The 17,763-nt window shown below is 44.3% G+C and overlaps 1 protein-coding gene across 3 annotated transcripts; it reads right to left on the minus strand.

Moving 5' to 3' along the window:
* Positions 1–508: 508 nt before the first annotated feature.
* Positions 509–17,695, minus strand: LOC148213839 (cyclin-dependent kinase 4 inhibitor B-like). Of its 3 annotated transcripts, none has more exons than XM_088129822.1 (3): positions 17,252–17,695; positions 10,874–11,039; positions 509–2,758 (listed from the first exon to the last, which is right to left on the minus strand). In XM_088129822.1, the coding sequence occupies exons 2-3, from the start codon at positions 11,036–11,038 to the stop codon at positions 2,492–2,494; spliced, it is 432 nt and encodes a 143-aa protein (XP_087985948.1). In that variant the 5' UTR covers position 11,039; positions 17,252–17,695; the 3' UTR covers positions 509–2,491. The 3 variants fall into 3 exon arrangements, with proteins under 3 accessions (XP_087985948.1, XP_087985947.1, XP_087985949.1); XM_088129821.1 differs by having other exon boundaries at positions 10,871–11,039; XM_088129823.1 differs by lacking the exons at positions 10,874–11,039; positions 17,252–17,695 and adding an exon at positions 6,164–6,304.
* Between the last annotated feature and the right edge of the window lie 68 nt (positions 17,696–17,763).

Consider the following 17,763-nt stretch of genomic DNA (forward strand, 5'->3'; position numbering starts at 1 on the left):
TTTCCCCTAAGGGTTGCAGAGAGCCAAAGATAAATAACCCAAATGTATCTACACAAAACACTCTTTATCTTTGCTTTTTATGCATGTGGTGTCTTCATGAGCAGTTACTGTGGAATCAGACTCAGCAGCCTGCTTTGACTGATAGTTCATCATGTGAAGGATCTGATTTCCACATCACATGTTGCTGATGTGATGTGCCAAAGCCCCTTTCAAGAAGGATACTTTCAAGAAGACATTTCAATAGGATTATCATTTTGTAGCTATTCTATTCTCACCCAAAATAATGAGCGGTGCATCATGTTATTCTGGAATATTTACATCATCTCATCTGTTCTGTGGTGAGCTCCGGTGCACCTGTGCCAGCAAGAACATTTCAATAGTGTGTACTGTACTTTGTGGCATAGCTCCAACTTGCTCTGCTAAGGCCTAGGTTTCATTAGAAATCTAGTACATGTAAAATCCAGCATACATAGATTGGGCAGGTAGACTAGTTCATGACACTCTGTGTTGATTGAAATATTTTCCCCATTATCAAGTTGTAATGCTACCCATCCTTGCTTGATTCAGCAGAAGACCATCCTTAGCATGAAATTTGCTGTTCCCTTTGTAGATCTTCTGCCTGGGCTGCTACTAGATTATTGACTTGTCTTCAATGAGAATGAATTATAAAACTTAACAGATTTTACACATCTTGTGGCTGTCCTCTGGAGTACAGGGAAAACCTTAACATCAATACAAGTAACACAACTTAAGGCTGGCTCATTTATTTATTTTATTTGTTAAGCATGTTTCTATGGCACAACAATCAAAAAGACTCAAGTAGCTTGCATAGAAAAAAAAATAGAGTTTAAAACATGATGAAGGCAACACCATGGGGATATAACAATAGTAAGATATTAGTAAATTGGGGACAAGTGAGCACATGGCTTGAGCTCAAATAAAGTAGTTAATGTATGGCTGGAGCAGCATTTGGTGCAATTTTTTTATTAGATTATGACTTGGAAAAAGCTAACATTACCAAGTTTCAGTTTGTGCATGTAGTGATAGGAGGGATATATTCTCAAAGTCATCATTCTGCTTGTATCCACATATATCTGAATTACTATATATTTAGTGGCTGGGTTTGCAGAACATACTTATGCTAATTTAATCATAGATTACTCAACTTAATTTTCTGAGTTCACATGATTCTGGGAATTGAAACTGGGTTTCTATAATAGTACAGTGAAATAATGTGATGGTGGTTTAAAAAGTCCATTTTGGGTAGCACCATGTTTATATTCAAAATATATTTTACATATTTTGAATATAATCAAAAGGCCTTCAGTAGTCAACATTGTTAGATTTCAAATGTCTGTATTTTCTCAGATTTAGGATCGAATGACATTGTAAAAACTTGGCTTTTTGAATATATTCTCATGCTGCTAAGCCACAATGAGTAGATTAACTCATTTCAACTAAAACAAAACATCATATTATGGCTTAGCAAGATATGTGAATTTATCACTACAGTTTTATTAATATTTACTGGGATATAATTATCTTTTACTACAGTATATTGATCTACTGAACCACAAACTAGGCAACCACTTTTAGCTTATTAGTTTAAATTTAAGTGCCTTGTGTTGTACAAACTCAGAAATTTGGATTGAATAAATCAGTTAAGTTCATAGGTAAGTATGTCTGGGAAACCCAGCCATTGTGTTCAGTGAGGCTTAAGCCTATGTAGATGTGCACTTTAATGTCATATTTGTAATTGGGTTCTCTGGACTTTGAGAGATCAGCACTGAGGTATTGATCAGGGTTTTTTGCAGACTTTAATATCACTGCGCATAAATGTAATTTGTTACAATGCTGATGTGGACTTGTCTATCTATCTGGGAATTATCTATGGGCCTAGGTAAGTGATTATAGTTCACAACCTTACAGGGGACCCTCTTGTGCTCAAATACAATCCTCACACTTGCTGTGTGTTCTGAAGCATCCTTTATTCTGCCCAATAGAATCAAGCTTATAAACTGGGCATCGCCCTCCCCACCCCTCCACTTTTAATCCAAATTTCCTTTTAAACCATTTGCAGCCATGGAGGAATAGATGGACAGATAAAAGAAGGAAGAAAAGAAGAAGGAAGAAAAGAATTGACAGGGGAAGCCAGGGGCTTTTTGGATAAGAAAGAACGTTTTCTTATCCAAGTCAGCGGACAACAACCTCTGGACAGGGCATCTTCTTCTGGAGACGTCGGAAGCCAGCCAGCGCGACTAACTTGCAATTAAGTGGGCGACCCTGGATTAATTACTCCACTCTCCCGGTGAACTGAACCCGCTCGCGTTTAGTTGCCTCTCCGCTGATTCGGAGAGGCAGCGATCCACCCAAATGTTCGCTAGCCAGCGAACGCAAAGGAGCCAGCGCAGCGGATAAGCGCGCCGGTTGGAATGGTCAGAAGGCCGAGACCGGGAGTCCCCGACCGGGCAGCGCCCCGCGCCCTCCGCTTCTAGGCGTTGTCGCTCTGGCGCCGGGCAAGGAAACGGACCACGTGGCTCTGCCCATTTTCTGCAGCCACATGAAGAGGGAGGCGGCCGCTGTGGTCGGGCAAATCGAGGCGAGCTCCGCCGGAGAGCAACACCTGCAGGGTGTCCAGAAACCCCTCGCGGGCCGCGTCGTGGACCGGCAGGGAGCCAGTGGAAGGGTCCGGCAGATTGGGATTTGCTCCCCTGTGCAGTAACAGCTCCGCCACTTTGGGGTTTCCCAACTTCATGACCTGGAAGAGAAAGAAGGAAGAGGTGTTGTCAGGCAGCCCCTGAGACAGCACCCCACGCATGGATTGGGCTTGTTGTCTGGATCCGAATTCAAGCTTAACTAAGCAAAATAGACTCTCATGTGGATTTAATCGGAACAACTGAGAATTGAACCTCTTTCTAGAATCAGTCCTTAATTATGAAATTGCGGCCTCTCTACTGTTCTTCCAGTGCTATCTGGGGTGGGGGGAGAGACCCATAATTTTGCCAGAAGAATCTTTGGAATAACAAGCAAGTCCAGAACTTCAGGAGCAGGAGCTTGGCCATAAGATGTTCTCAGCACTGACCCAAACTCACACGGCCCTTACAACAGGAATCACAACCCAAAGACATCACAAGACGATGGTACGGCTGGAAAACCCAGACACTACCAACAATACAAGAATGGTTGTTAAAACTGATGGAAATGGCAGAAAATGATAAACTGGCTTGCTTATTAAAAGAAAACTCAAATAATTATTACTTTAAAGAATGGAAACCATTGGTGGACTATTTGCAAAATGCAGGTGGGGTGAAGCTTACATGGGGATTTGAAGATTAGATTATAAATGTAATGGGATATGTTTTGACAAAGAATTATTCCTACTTAATGCATTAAAAACTAGCACTTATGATACTCTTATTATTCCTAAGACCAGAGATAGACTGGAAGTTATCTATTTTTCATATCTTTTTTCTTTTTCTTTTACTTTATCTCACTTTTTCTTTTCCTTTTCTTTATAATTTGTATTTTCAATTTTCTTTTTCATTTCTAACTTTTAACTTTGTAACTTTAAAATTCCAATAAAATATTATTAAAGAACAAGACAATGGTACGGCAAGAGATTCCAGTGTCAGGGATACTATACACCTAACCCTGGGCACACAGAAGCACAGATTGAAACCCACCCCACCCCACCCCACCCCACCCCACCCTGATTCTGTGGAATTTCTTCCAAGTAAATAGGCAAGCAGCAACATCAGATCAACTGTGGCTGACCTCAAACAGCCAAGTAGGAGTGAATTAGTTAATACACAGATGGGAGACCACCAGAAAAACTGGGGCTGTGGCCAAAAACCTGCATGACTATGTCAATGAAACCACCAGGCCCTTAAGACCTATACTGTCACTTGTTCAAGAAGGCAATAACCACAAGATATTTTGATACTTCCCAAGTAACCCAAACTTGGGAGCCTTCGCTTCCTGCAGTTCACACACATGGGTGAGTCATTGGGACTTACTTCTGAGCAAACAGATAGAGTGATGGGATTCTTATTACCCTGAAGACATTTTGGACTATAAACCAATGTTTCCAATAGTCATGGATTATGGGAGTTGCAGCCCATCTCCAAATCTGCAATTGGTTTACTTCCCTCTGAAGCGTCAATTTGTAGTGCTAAAGTATTCCCGCAGCACATCCCAGGACAAAGCTGTCAAGGATGCTCAGGAAGGATAACCTCATCTGTGCGCACTTGGGATTTGATTGACAGCTTCTCCTATCCAAAAGTCCTCCAAAACTCAGAGGGTAATAAATATGTCTGGAGGAGCAGGTTGCCTGGACAACACACTGAACACCCCTCCTGCCCTCCAAACCAGAGAGAGTCTTCTGGAGTGCAGGGGGAAGAGAAGGGTATTATCAAGTCTTGATAATAGACTTGATTTGATTTTTTTAAAAAATAAGTGTAACATTAAATATGACTAAAATTCACTATTCACTTACATAAAATGCTAACCAAACAGAAACCGAGACATACTAGGCAACTAGAGAAATTACATGTGTGTTTCGTCCTTTCTCCTCATGAATATTCAAAGCAAAATGTGCTCTAGCTTTAACTTTAAGAGTAGGTTGGAGCTGGACAGCATCCAAATTTTATAAAATAACAATAACCCTTTCTGCCTTATCTACTGATTTCAAAATCTTAAAATAACTGAGTAGAGCAATAGCAATGGAACAGAATGGCTAACATCTAAGCATTAAATAATTATTTCCTATCCAATCCATGGTGCTCTGTTTTAATCCATACATTTGATTCAATTGAACCCTTTCATTTCTATTCTGCTGGGCTTTTGATCGAGCAGACTGAATGGCAAAAATGATTTCCTTCTCAATCTGAACAACCTTTTAAATTTAAGAATATCAGAAGTTGCCTTCCTCCCATAGGAGGATTTATGGCAAAGACATAATTTTCAGATACTGTATATATTTATGGTCGGGGAAAATGATGGAAGAAATTGTAGTGGAAAGACAAAGGAATGCGAGAACAAGCGATGGATTGGAACCCCCAGCTCCCCCCCCCCCACACACACACACATGCATTTTCTAAAATCTGGTGAATGTGAACTGACGACTATATAATAAGATATCCACTGCTTTACATTTGCAGGATTTCAGCCATTTTCTACTCAAGAAATGCCAGGAAATTAAACTGGGATCGTTTCCACCCTAACTGATCTCTCCTTGAATTTCTCCGCACCACCCTGACTTGCATGACACTACCGAAAATATATTTCCTGCATTTTGGGACACACGGTGCTCAAAAGAAAATTATTGAAAACAGATGAGCAAAAATAGAGCTGTCAGCAACTGAAAAAATAGTAACAAATTAACAAATAATAACATCTACATGAGCAGCCTCAGGTCGATGTTGAATAGGACTGGAGAGAACACCGAACCCCACAAAGTAGGGGCCGAGGACGGGAAGTCTCCTCCCCAGTCACCGCCGGAACCGACCTTGGAGAAAGGAGGCGAACCAGCACAACGCCGTGCTGCCCACCCCCCATCCTCTGAGCCGATCCAGAAGAATATGGTATCGAAAGCGGCAGACAGCCCTCGCCAGAGATCATCCAAAAGCTCGACCAGTGCAATTTCCGTCCCATACCGGTGCCTGAATCCTGGCTGAAAGGGTTCCAGATAATCCGCCTCATCCAAGGTCCTCTGGAGCTGCTGCGCAACCGAGAAACCTTTTCGGGTGGCTTTTCTTCCCTTTCACCCCCCCAAACTTGGGGGTGGGGGGAGACAGACCGCTGGAAGCCTAATTTTGTTCAGACGACGGCTCCTTCCCAGCTTTTAAATGTAGATTCCCCCTTCCTTAAAGCAACAGGAAGCAAAACCCATCCTCGTTCCGACCGAGGTGCGCGCAGCGGCTCTAGACCGAGAGAGCCGGGCAACTGCCCTTGGCCGACATTTCTGTCAAGCCCCGCTACCGCTGGCATCCATTTTCTCTCGCTCCCCGACGTTTCCGAAAGCTTTCCCGCGGATGCCCACGAGCGCCTGCCTCCCTTCGGAGAAGACACTCTCCGGAGAAAAGGGAAGCGCGAGCTCGCCCCCAACAACAGCCGAAGCGAGAGCCAGCCAGCCCGCCCGCCCGCCAGCCGTGCCCGCCTCTACCTGAATCGCGCTCCTGCCATACAAATTAAGCCCGTTGGGGTCGGCGCCACCGTCCAGCAGCATTCGCATGTTCTCTATGTTCCCTTCCGCTGCAGCTCGGCTTAGCCGGTCAGACGGATTCCTTCTGCCCGCCGCCTCCATCTGGCGACCTCCGGGACCGGCCATGCGAGCCCTGCTGCTCTCCCCTCTACCCGCCAAGAAAAGCAGCGGCTCCCCCCCCCCGCGCCCGGATTTTGCACCCCGCATATCTGATTGGCTGAACTCTTACATCCACGCCCCCTTAAGCACCAGCATTGCCTTAGAAAGAGAAGGAGGAATATTGACGGAGGGCTGGACGAGGTGGTGACGGGGTTACTGAGAAAGTTGAAGAATGCCCTCCCCCTCCCCACCTTTTCATTTTGCAGTTCAGGAAACCGCAGCAAGGCTGCTCTTCACAAGCCCACATGTGCTCTTGCACTTAGAATGGAGGGTCTGTAAAAATTGAGCTCCTCCCCCCCCCCCCCAGCAGGTGAACTCAGATCCTCGCAGGCCCCCCTTCTTCCTAATCCTATAAATATGGAGGCGGTTCCAGCTTGCTTCCCGATGAACAAATAAACCGTTGTTAGATGTGCTCAGCAACTATAGGTGACCGTTCTCACAGTACGCTTCATTAAATGAACCCAAATGCCTGGGTTCGCACAACACACGAAACCACAAACAAACCACATTGGCTGGGGTGCTGTAAGCTTGTGAGCCATGGATAGCCAAGTTGCCCTGTTAGCCGAGTGCCTGATGCTAATGTGGCCGATCCGTCCCATATTTGAGGACCAATTCCAGGGTTAAGAACCCCTGGTTCGCTTTCAACAGGCAATGTTTCTTACAGTGGTGATGTGTCTAAAACTGATGCTCGGAAGAAAAAACAGTCAAGTTCAAGGATGCTTCTTTCCAAGAAAAAAGTCAAATCAGGGTTGTTACAGGGGCGGGGACAAGTCACTTCCTCCAATAATTGTACCTATCTCCACCGCTGGAAGCAAGGAGCTGCTTTGAAGAGTCCCAAAGAGGTGGAGATGCCTGGAAATGCTGGTTCCTTGGCAGAGGAAATCTGATCTATCTCCTTGACCCCCAAAATGAGGTCAGGTTAGGTTAGGACACTTAGAGACTTCCTAAGCCTGTGTGCTGATGCACTGATGAGATCCCAAAGCCGGGTTCCACCTGTCCCAAATGCTGCTGTCCTTCTCTGAGAAGCTGTTCTCTTCTGCTTCTGGTTAGGAAATCAAAGAATCCAAGATATGCAGGGCTGGATTGGACCCCCGCCCAATCCGCCCAATCCACCAGTCTGGTGAACAAGCAGTCAGGTGCCCCTGGGAGGGGCGGAAAATATGCTCAGTAGTCACTCTTATGCTGATATAATTGGTTTGCCAAAGAATGTATGTCTGTGTGGAGCAATGACATAAGGAGGAGGACAATCAGTCCAGACTACAGTTGCTAACTTTTTAACATTTTGGGCTCCTGTGTTGTTAGTATTGTAAGAGAAGAGCCATGTTAGTCTAAAAATCAGGAGTCTGGTAGCACCTTTCCTGACTAATCAATGTTATTAAAAGGCATAAGCTTTGATTAAGCTTATGATGAATAACAACGTGAGCTGCAGCTGCCAAAATCTTATGCCTTTTAATAACGTTGGTTAGTCTTGATGTGTTGTTAGCAGTCAAGCTACATTTGAAGATCAACTGAGGGAGATTTTTAGGTGGAAATTTTGTGGGAAGAAAAAGGCGAAATGGCCTCTCCTGTCTTTCTGCTCAATAATTGTTTTTGTTCAATAGTAAGATACTCTTCTAATAGAAGAAAAGTAAGATACTCTAGAGAAGTAAGATACTCTATCTGGTGGTGGAAGAGAGTAACAAGTTGTCTTCTCTTCTATGCTTTCTGCATATTCAGCCATTTAGAAGTATGTAAAAGGAAGCCCATGGAAAGCTGCATGAGTGACAGTCCAAACGAACTGGAAGTAGACTGCCTTGAACTCAATGGCCCCGTTCATGTAATACATCCGAGTATGCTTTACTTAACCATGATTAATATGATTTTGTACAAGTCAAAATTGGCTAGCTTTATATAACATGTGAAACTGTCAGTCATGATTCACAAATCACAATAACAATGTTCAACTTACCCTCCCCCCCCCCCCCCCCACAAGCCACAGACTTAGCATGTGGAGTGAGACAGACTTTCAAGTCAATCTTTGTGTTTAGAACATGACTTTGTCAAAACTCCAGCTCTTGAAATTTTCCCGAGCTCAGTCTTAATGGTGTTGAAGAACTAACGTTGGCCTGAACTTTTCTCAGGACATGCGTATGATGAAATAGACTGCAATCCATAGAAACCCTCGCAGTCATAAACGGGTCAGTCTCTAAGATACTACAGGACTCTTCCTTGTTTTCTGAATGAACTAAGTGCAGCTTTTAAGTACTTTTTAGTAAGTATTAGCAACTTTACTAGTAATTAATTCTTACTAAGTACTTTTTAAGTTTTAATGATTTTATTATGCAAACATATACAAATGCAAAAACAGTATTAAAATATGAACCCAACCACAAAAAATAATAAGTATAGTAATAAAATAATGTAGGAAAAGCATGCAGAGTATATTTTGGTGTTTTGTTTTGTTTTAGCTTTTAAGAAGAGTGTTATTCTGGCTCTTATGACTGGAAGGGAGCCAACTTAGAATGGAAGAGCAGCAACATTTGCTGTTGCCCAATTGCCTTTCCCCTGTGAGATTTTTAATTTGGGGGGGTGGAGGTGGGGGAGAGGTTTTTTTTCTCAGCAGTCCTGGATCTGGCACATTTTCCAGTTCAATCTTTCTTTGGCTGGCTTCTCCCTCATGTCCTATTTGGTCCAGTTCTGTTCTGTTTTTGGAGTGTTATCCTGCTGACCAACAGACAGAGGGACAGAGTCTCAGCCCTTTCACATAATTCCTTTCCAACAGCAATTAACAACAACAACAACAAAATGCCTGATTCAGAAGACCCCCTTATTTTACTAGCAATGTTGGGGGGGGGGGCAAGAGAACCATCTCCATAAAGAAGCAGGAACACATTTGCACACATATGAATCTGAAATTGCATCTTGTTTTCCCTTAGCAAGTGTGCTGTACGTGTAATACTGGGGCTAGAACATGTGTGTGAGAGAAAGACAGACTGAGCTGCTTTCAGGTCATTTTTCAAAGCTTTTTCTCAGAAGCATAATTTGAATGTTTGCCATTGATCATCACAACAACAAAAACTGGGGCCTTTGAGAAAGTGTTAGATAATTAATTCTGATCCCATGCTTTCACTTAAACAAGCAGAACCAGTGGAACAAATAGCATTTCGAAATAGGCACAAACAAACACAGAGATACCCATTTCAAGTTGTTGGTTTAATCTGGATTGCTTTGGTATGCCTCTGAATTGACTTTTTGGCCTAGCTAGTTTGCACATGCTAAACCATAACATGTTTTGTCGAAGGCTTTCATGGACAGAATACGATGGCTGATGTGGGTCTTCTGGGCTGTGTGGCCGTGTTCTGGAAGTTTTGATTCCTAATGTTTCGCCAGCATCTGTGACCGGCATCTTCAGAGGACAGGAGCACAGACAGGAGCGGTTCTCTCTGTGCTCCTGTCCTCTGAAGATGCCGGTCACAGGTGCTGGCGAAATGTTAGGAACCAAAACTTCCAGAACATGTTTCTTTTGTTTTGGTCTAGAATATTGTGTTAATTCCATCAATTGTGTTTATTCAAGAAAGCTGGGTTCTTTGTGCCTTGTGAACCTGGTCAGCAGTTTCAGCTCATTGAAGTCAAAGCAAGCTCACTTCCAGGCAGGCTCCCAACAACTGGTTAAAATGGAATGGAATCAGTCTGAGTCAATGAACGGCAGGATAAAATCCTCTTCATTGAAAGTTGTGGACCATAACCTACTACACTGGTCCAAGGTGGTTTGGTGAATAAATGTTTTCTGACTTCCCAGACTAAGGCTGAGAGAGAGTAACTGGCCCAAAGTTACCCAGCCAGCTTCTATGCTAAAGGAGAACTAGAACTTGGGTCTCCCTGTTCCCAGCCCAGCACCATAACCACACTGGTTATTTAATTAAAATAGATTTACAGAGATGCTGGATCTGGAGTCCTGATCCAGAAGCTCTGGCCCTCTTAAAAGGAAGGTTAGATTTCTAAGTAAGTTAGAGTGCAACTCCCACCATCTCTAGTGGGGATGACAGACTTTGCAGTTCAATATGACTGAAGTGCATAGGGGACAACCATAGGAGCTTGGAAAAGAGAGAATGGGTGTATGTCTTATACACCAACCCAGTGCATGCCTACTTAAAAGAAAGGCCCACTGAATCCAATTTGATTTACTCCCAGGTAAGTGTGGAAGGATGTCAGCCTAGGATTCCCCTATGCTTCATACATGTTCCCAGATCACAAGCCCTTGAGTTGGATTCATTTGCATTACTCAGTTGGCTAACTTTCTGCTGTCCTCCCACTTTAATGCAGGCTGTTAGATCAGGCCAATCCAGCCTCAGCTGGGTTCCCACACACATTTCATCAAGCCATAAAGTGGTGTGTTGGGGTTTGGCAAAGCCTGTTGTCTAAAGCCACCTTGGTGGCTTGCAAAGCAAGCTTTGCATAAGTGAAATTAGTTGTTCTTTTCCATCCTGATACTCCCAAGAAGCCCATGAGCAAAAATATAGCAAGGCTTACCACCTTATCAAACCGTGGACAGGCCAATCTGCTGGAAGCCAGGAGGCTCCTCTGAGGATCTGCAAGGACCATGGTCTGCAGCTTTAGCCTGCAGCTGAAATGCCCCTCTGACCGTGGGTGCCTGTGGGCGCTTGTCAGCTGGGGACATTTGGACAAGTTCTTCAGCATCCTAGAAGAAGTGGAATTATGAAGTGGTGATGAAGATAATAGTAATAACAAGAACAACAATTCATCTATTCTACTGCTAGCAAACAGATTAGTGTACATGTACACACGTGAAGCACAAGGCCTCTTTCCAGCACAGGGCAATTCTGGAAAGAAAAGGCCTTCCTTTACACCGAGTTTGCTTCAGCCTCTGCTGCAGGAGAAGGGACAGAGGAAATCTCTTAAGATCGGGACGTGGGAAGGCCTCCTCCGGATGGCCGGGCCTGGCAGCAGAAGACGAATCAGCAGCAGTTGGCGGTCTTCAGGTTCGAGCCCCACGACTTCGGAAGGACGCTCTTGAGCTTTTCAGCCCTTGATCTGGGTGGATCGCGCCCTCTTTCCGAAGGCCGAGAACTTGAAGACTGCGGGGGGAGCGAGGGAGAGCGGCGGCGCTCACAAGGCCGAACCAGCATCATCCTGGGCCGCTTCACCCGGACCGAGACCGACGAGCGGTTCCGGCAGATCCGCGCAGCAGCCTTCCCGCCCCACCCGCTCAAACGCTCCACCTAAGAAGGCCGAGGACTTCTTTCGATCCGAATTTAACGCCCTGGGCACCTCCATTCCTGGGAGTGGGTAATCACTTCTGGCTCGGTCTTGATCATGGGAAGGGGCGTTCAGACGCCCAAGGGTGCTGGGACTACGGTGTTTCCATTTCTAGGCAGGACCACCACCGGGGGACTCCAGGCGCATCTAGAAAGCGCCAGGTTGGGGAAGGCAGTCTGAGTGACCACCCAAATCCCCACGAAAGTTGTTTGGGGCGGGGCCGGGTATTGGGGTCCCAAACCTTGTGGAGGGCGCCAGGTTGGGGGAGATTGCATATAGCAGAGATACCTCCAAAGCGTGGACTATCGTCGGCCTGCGCGACCACCGAAGAATCAAGGGGACGAGGCTCCATCTGTCAGTGCAAGGAGACACTGGGAGCGATCCCGAGGGGGAGGAGGGAAGGGCGGGGCTGGTTTCTGCACTTTCTTCTGCCAAGGCCGCAGGGGGAACAGTGCAAAGCCTACCCCTCTTTACATATAGAGAAACTGAGTCAAGCCACCAACTGAATTATACACTGCAGGAATAAACCTCAGTGATGTATTTTCAGGGAAATCCCCTTTCCTCTTGGCACCATTTATTCTTCTAGATTTATTCCATGGCCTCCTTCGCCATCCCAATCTCCAATTTTTCTTTTTTTTTTTTTTAAGGACGAAAACGGCGTCCTGTTTTGACCTCTCTGAAACAAGAAGCGAGGACGCCCTGGCTTTAACGGATAAGCTTGCCTAACTTCCCTTTTCTTTCATAGGGCATGCGTGCTCTTCTTTCTTCAAAGCCCTCTACGCTTCATTTTTCTGAGAGGGGAATGACGACCGCCACTTTCTTTTTTGAAGTCGCCGAGAATTGGGCGAGCAGGTGGCTCACCAGCTTTTGCAAGCAAACAAACAAACAAACGTGCGCGACGTTCCTCTGCAGGGCAGCAGCCATGTTAAAAAAGCCGCGGGCGCCGCCGTCTAACTCACCCGGAGGGACTTTGAATGAACGAAGTCAGCTGCCTTTCGCCCATTCCGGGGTAATGGGACGAGCTTAAAACTAACGGAACACCCGCCGGCTAAATTCAGGAAATACCCACCAGCGTGTGGACACCCACAGGGTGACAAAGGGTGACAATGAGGAAATTGCCTCACTGGGCTGTATTTTCATAACACGCTTAACCTAGGGATTGAATGACCTTTTTTTTTTTCTTCAGTTCACACAAAACCGTGAACTGACTCCCCAGCCAGCGTAGCCCCTTGTGAAAATGCACCTGCTAGTCTTGACCTGAATTGCTTAACTCAGCCACTGACTCGGATACTGGTTCTCTCAGAGACTGAGAGCCAGTTTGCTGTAGCGGTTAAGGCATCAGGCTAGAATGCTGTGAGTTCTAGTCCTGCCTTGGGCACAAAGCCAGCTGGGTGACCTTGGGCCCGTCACTCTCTCTCAGCCCTAGGTAGCAGCAATGGCAAACCACTTCCAAAATCTTGCCAAGAAAACTGCAGGGACTTGTCCAGGCAGTCACCAGGAGTCAAGACTGACTCAAAGGCACCCCCTTCCCCCCCAAATGTCTTGACCTGAGTTGGCTAATTCAATCACTTACTCAGATACAGGTTCATCTAGTCTGCTAATTCTCAATACTGGTTCTGTATATACACAAGAAACCTGGGTTAACGGAATTGTTATGACACACAGTGAATTAACTGGCCAGACTGCACTGCATTTCTGGCTGGCCTCTCACGTGGACCTTACCATTGACTGGCAGAGGGCTTTCTCTGGGGCTGTTAGGTAGCAGTCTTTTCAGTCCTACCTAGAAAAGCAGCATTCTATGCACATCAAATAGGTGCTTCGTGGTGGAGCTACAGCTTTCTCTCTAAAAACTAAAACACTCACATTCACACCTGTCCATGCGTCTCTCTTGGCATTAGGGTTGGGCCATGGGGCTGAGATCTCCAATTGCCAAAGGCATCTGAAATGATCCTCCGGGAGCAGCAGATAATGGGGGCAGACACAGTTCCAGTGGGACTAATGAAGCTTTTTATCACGTCACAATTGAGGAAAGTCAGCAAGATGGATGTGCAATTGTGGGTGCTCATTTTGTTATTCTTTGACAGGAAATTCTTCTTCACAGCAAAATGGAGATTATTCCCACCAAGGACACATGGCTACCCAAAGGGAGGCTGTCCGTTCCCCCACACCTTGAGACCATACTGTATACTTATGTCTCAGCTGAAAATGAATTTGCAGTTTTGCTGAGGTCTTTGCTCTCCCTTCCTTCCCTCATCCTAATGATCTGCCTGCCCTCTCTTCAAGAAGAGCTTATATGCCTTGCAAATCTCTCTCTCACCAATAAGAGCACCTGCATTCATTTTGATGGAGGAGGGGAGACACATGTCCACAAAATCTATTCTCACTAAAGGTGCATTGGAAGAGGAGGCACTGAAATACTTTTTGCGCCCCAATGGCTTCTTCCAATTGACATCCTTACCTTGGTTACTGAATTAAAACTATTTTCTGTGTTTACACAGTGCCCTGAACCAATCAAATGGGTTGGATTTGTACAACAGGTGTGTATACACCCCACACACACCCTCACACACGTCCCCACGTGTCCATATACACACACATACGTTCAAGCACCCTCCCTAATCAAAGCTAACACTAACTAAACTTAGTATATTTTGCAAATACATCTGCTAGGCCCTTACCAGACCTGGTTAAGCCTGCTGTGTGAATAAGGCCAATGAGACTTTGGACTATTGAAATGCTGGATTGGGACCTGGAAGAGCCAATGACACGTTCATATTCTCAGAGGCACTGGGGTGCATTTTCTTTCTGGACCACACCTTAAGGACGGAGACTATATTCAACCCAGAAGTCATCCTGGGCCATTAGCATGTCTAACTGTTGAGTATGTACACACCATATGAGGAATAGTCTTTTTTGTTTTTGCTTTTGTTTGCTTACCAAAGATTTTTTTTCTTACTTATCAGAGGGAAAAAAAATGACTTAGGTACAGGATATAAAACAACAACAACAGTATCTGCAATTGCTCTGTAAAACAACAGTTAATTAAGGTTTGCCCAGTTTTGCAGGCTTGACAGAGAGAAAATGTTTTCAATTCAAATGAAATATTATGCCAGAATATATATTATAATATTTGGAAATATTATTCCCAAAAGTAATAGGAGGATCATACTGTAAAGAAGCCGAGTTGAGTTGTGATCATCTATCCACTCATTTAGGACTAAGATCTACTCAGATTAAGGAAATTTGCATCTGAACAGACATATATAAGATCACACTGTTCTGTAGCAAAAGCAAGGAAGAACTCTCATTGCACTTCAAAGCTTAACACAGCTACCGTTGTTCTTGTTTACTTAAAAGGAATCCAATTATATTAAGTGGCCTTTACTCTCAAGTAAGAGTGCAAAAAATTGCAGTTGTAGCTGAGGATTAGTTGAGAATAAGCCTTATTAAATTTTAGGAATTTAATTCTAAGTAAGGATGTCCAGGGTGGGGCCATAACACATTTTTAATTTATTTCGACAAAACCTACTCATGGTGGGTTTTTTGGATGAAAGACTGGTGCAATATTCTTGGGCCTGCAGTACATTTAATTGTAAAAAAGTCCACTGAACAGCACCAATCTTAGTTCAGAGTAAATCTATACAGGACTGTGCTGTTACATAATCAATTTTTTCAAAACATGCATTTGATACAAATAGCTGCACTAGACTGAAAGCACTCGGAAATGTTTAAACATGTCTCTTGATTAACGTATCTTCGTTCCTTCATTGGGAAGGTCCTGCTTCCTGTTGTTTCAGTTTAAACATTTTCTTATAAAAAATAAAGAAATATAGAAAAGAGGTCTCAAGTCAGATTTAAATTTTCTTTTATTTCAAGGGGAAACTGAAACATGTATCAGAATGTGCCAAAGAAAAATAGAATATTTTTTTTTAATGTTTAGGTTATTTTTTTAAGCTTGTCTTTGTTTATTAGGTAAAATAAAAATATGCAGCAGGCTTGGGCCCATAAAGTGCAAGAGAAATGTTCAGTAAATGGTAAGTATGACTGCAGCTATTCAATTAAGGGTAAATATTAGGGGTGAGTGCCTGAAGTTGAATTGCTGGATTATTGTGCCATGCATTACCAAGATTATGGGATTCTTGAAAATTGTCTGAGGAATAATATTAAGAAAGAAGAGACATGACCTTGACATTGTCATAGACCTGGACTGTGCACTAAGAAATGCTATTTAGAAAAGCCTTTTGCTCGAACTCTTCTCTAACGCGGTCTTGTCAGTTACACTGGACAACATTTCTCTCTCAGGGTTTCATTAGTCCTTCAATGCTTATTTTCCAATCTGCTTTATTTTAACCTATTCATCCTCTTGTCAATTTGCCAGATTGTCTTTGCAGAAAAATCCACCTGCCAGTTCACTGGATTCCCAAAAGGCCAGATTAAATAGGAGACCTCAAAGGCTAGGTGAGATTTTAGAAAAATATTTAAAATAACCATCGTCCAAACATAAATAACGTATACTTTTTTTAAAAAATCATATAAATTATATTTGGAAATTTAGAGTAATAAACTGTATCAGGGATTTTCTTTTTCTCTTTTCAAAAAGCCTGACAAACACTAACTGCGAAATGAAAGTTAAAGATACGATATAATTTAGATTAGTAGTTATGGATTTAATTATATAGGCAAGATAAAAAGATAAATTTGGCATAGAGAAAGAAAAAGCACGAGACTGATGTTGCAAGTCTTTTCCAGACCCATCGAAAATGGAGCGTAGACAGGAGGCTTCAGAAGCGATCCTATCTTATCACAAGCATGGACTTTCTAGTGAAAGTTTTGAGCTTCTTTCAGATTTGCATAGTTGGCTCCCTTTATTTTGCATCCTGGCACAAATATACAAAGTCGCTTTAAGATGGGGAGAAGCTCTGGTAGAACTATCATCCATAATAATCAGGCTAAATTGGGTGAAACCCAGCCACAAAGAGAATGAAGTCAGCTTGCTTTAATATGGAAAGGCCTACTCATCTAGCAACAGCAAGGAGTAGGAGAGGGTTTTTTACAGGCCTCTGAAAGCCACACGGGGAAAGGTTGCACTGTAATTTTTTGTGATTTTGTTTCTTATCCCTTTGTTGCCCCACATGATGTCTCTAAATTAGTAAATTCATCTTTCTAATATGGCTGTGGTTTTTGTGAAATCAGTTGCTTAAATCAATGAAGCCATTTTGCAGGATTTGCCTAAATTTAAGCAGCCTTTTTACAAGTTCTGTGTACAGTATGCGTTTGTGTGTATTTCAGAATGTGGCCATTTCAGTGAAACAACCTGGAAAAGAACCCCGAACTATTAGGAGAAGGAAATAGTAGGGTCTTTCTTCTTTTGAAACCAAGTCGCTAACAAACGCTCTTTCAAATGAGAGACAATGTACAGATAAGTAGATATGTAGATATATAGATAAAAATATATCATAAATAAATAAAAAGGGGGAAGTGCCTCCGAACGGGAAAATCTCTTTAAAAAGGGAAAGAGGTAGAACATGAATTCGGAAATTCGCGCTCACTCGGCAACGCATTCTAGGTGGGCATAAGGACGTAGCGCGCCTCCCGGACGGCGTTAGCAGAGGGGAGGTCTCCCCATTTCTTTACCTGTCGAGGGCGGAGGGCCGAGCTCCGCCGGTTCCTCACCACCAGCACCAGAGAGTGGGGCAAAGGTCTGCTCCTCACCACATCGCCGATGATTTTCAGCAAGACGGACTTCAGGAAACGAGGCAACTTCTTGCGTCGGGCGCATCGCACAAGACACTTGACCCGGCCGCCCATGCCTGCCGCCAACGCGAGGTCTTCGGCTGGGGGGCGGCTGGCGAGCACGCGTGGCGGAGATCTGCCTTTATGCCCTGGAGATTCTCGTCACGGCATCCGGAGCAGGGGGAGGGGGCCGTTCTCGGAGCTCCTCCAGAGTCTCGCAGTGACAGGTTTGGCGCCGAGGGCACCGGGCCAAGAAGGTCCCCGAGCCGGGAGTCGCAGAGCAACCGCCTCTTCTTTTCCCCTTCCCTCCTTCCCTCCCCCGCGGGCTAAACAGCTCCCAGGTATTAAAAGATGTCGCTGGAAAGAGACGGCAGCACGCGCGGCAGAGCCTTGGGATGTGAGGGCAAGAACCG

This window comes from Python bivittatus, unplaced genomic scaffold (genome assembly GCF_059951505.1).
Source record: "Python bivittatus isolate LINGU-HERP-01145 unplaced genomic scaffold, Pbiv_v1 ctg000850_np1212, whole genome shotgun sequence".
NCBI lineage: Eukaryota > Metazoa > Chordata > Lepidosauria > Squamata > Pythonidae > Python > Python bivittatus.

Coding starts and splice junctions, on each gene's coding strand:
- LOC148213839 (XM_088129821.1), bottom strand. CDS start 11,038: ATGCTGAAGAACTTGTCCAAATGTCCCCAGCTGACAAGCGCCCACAGG. Junction 2,759..10,870: donor GTCCACGGTTTGATAAGGTG/GTAAGCCTTGCT, acceptor TTTCTCTTCCAG/GTCATGAAGTTGGGAAACCC.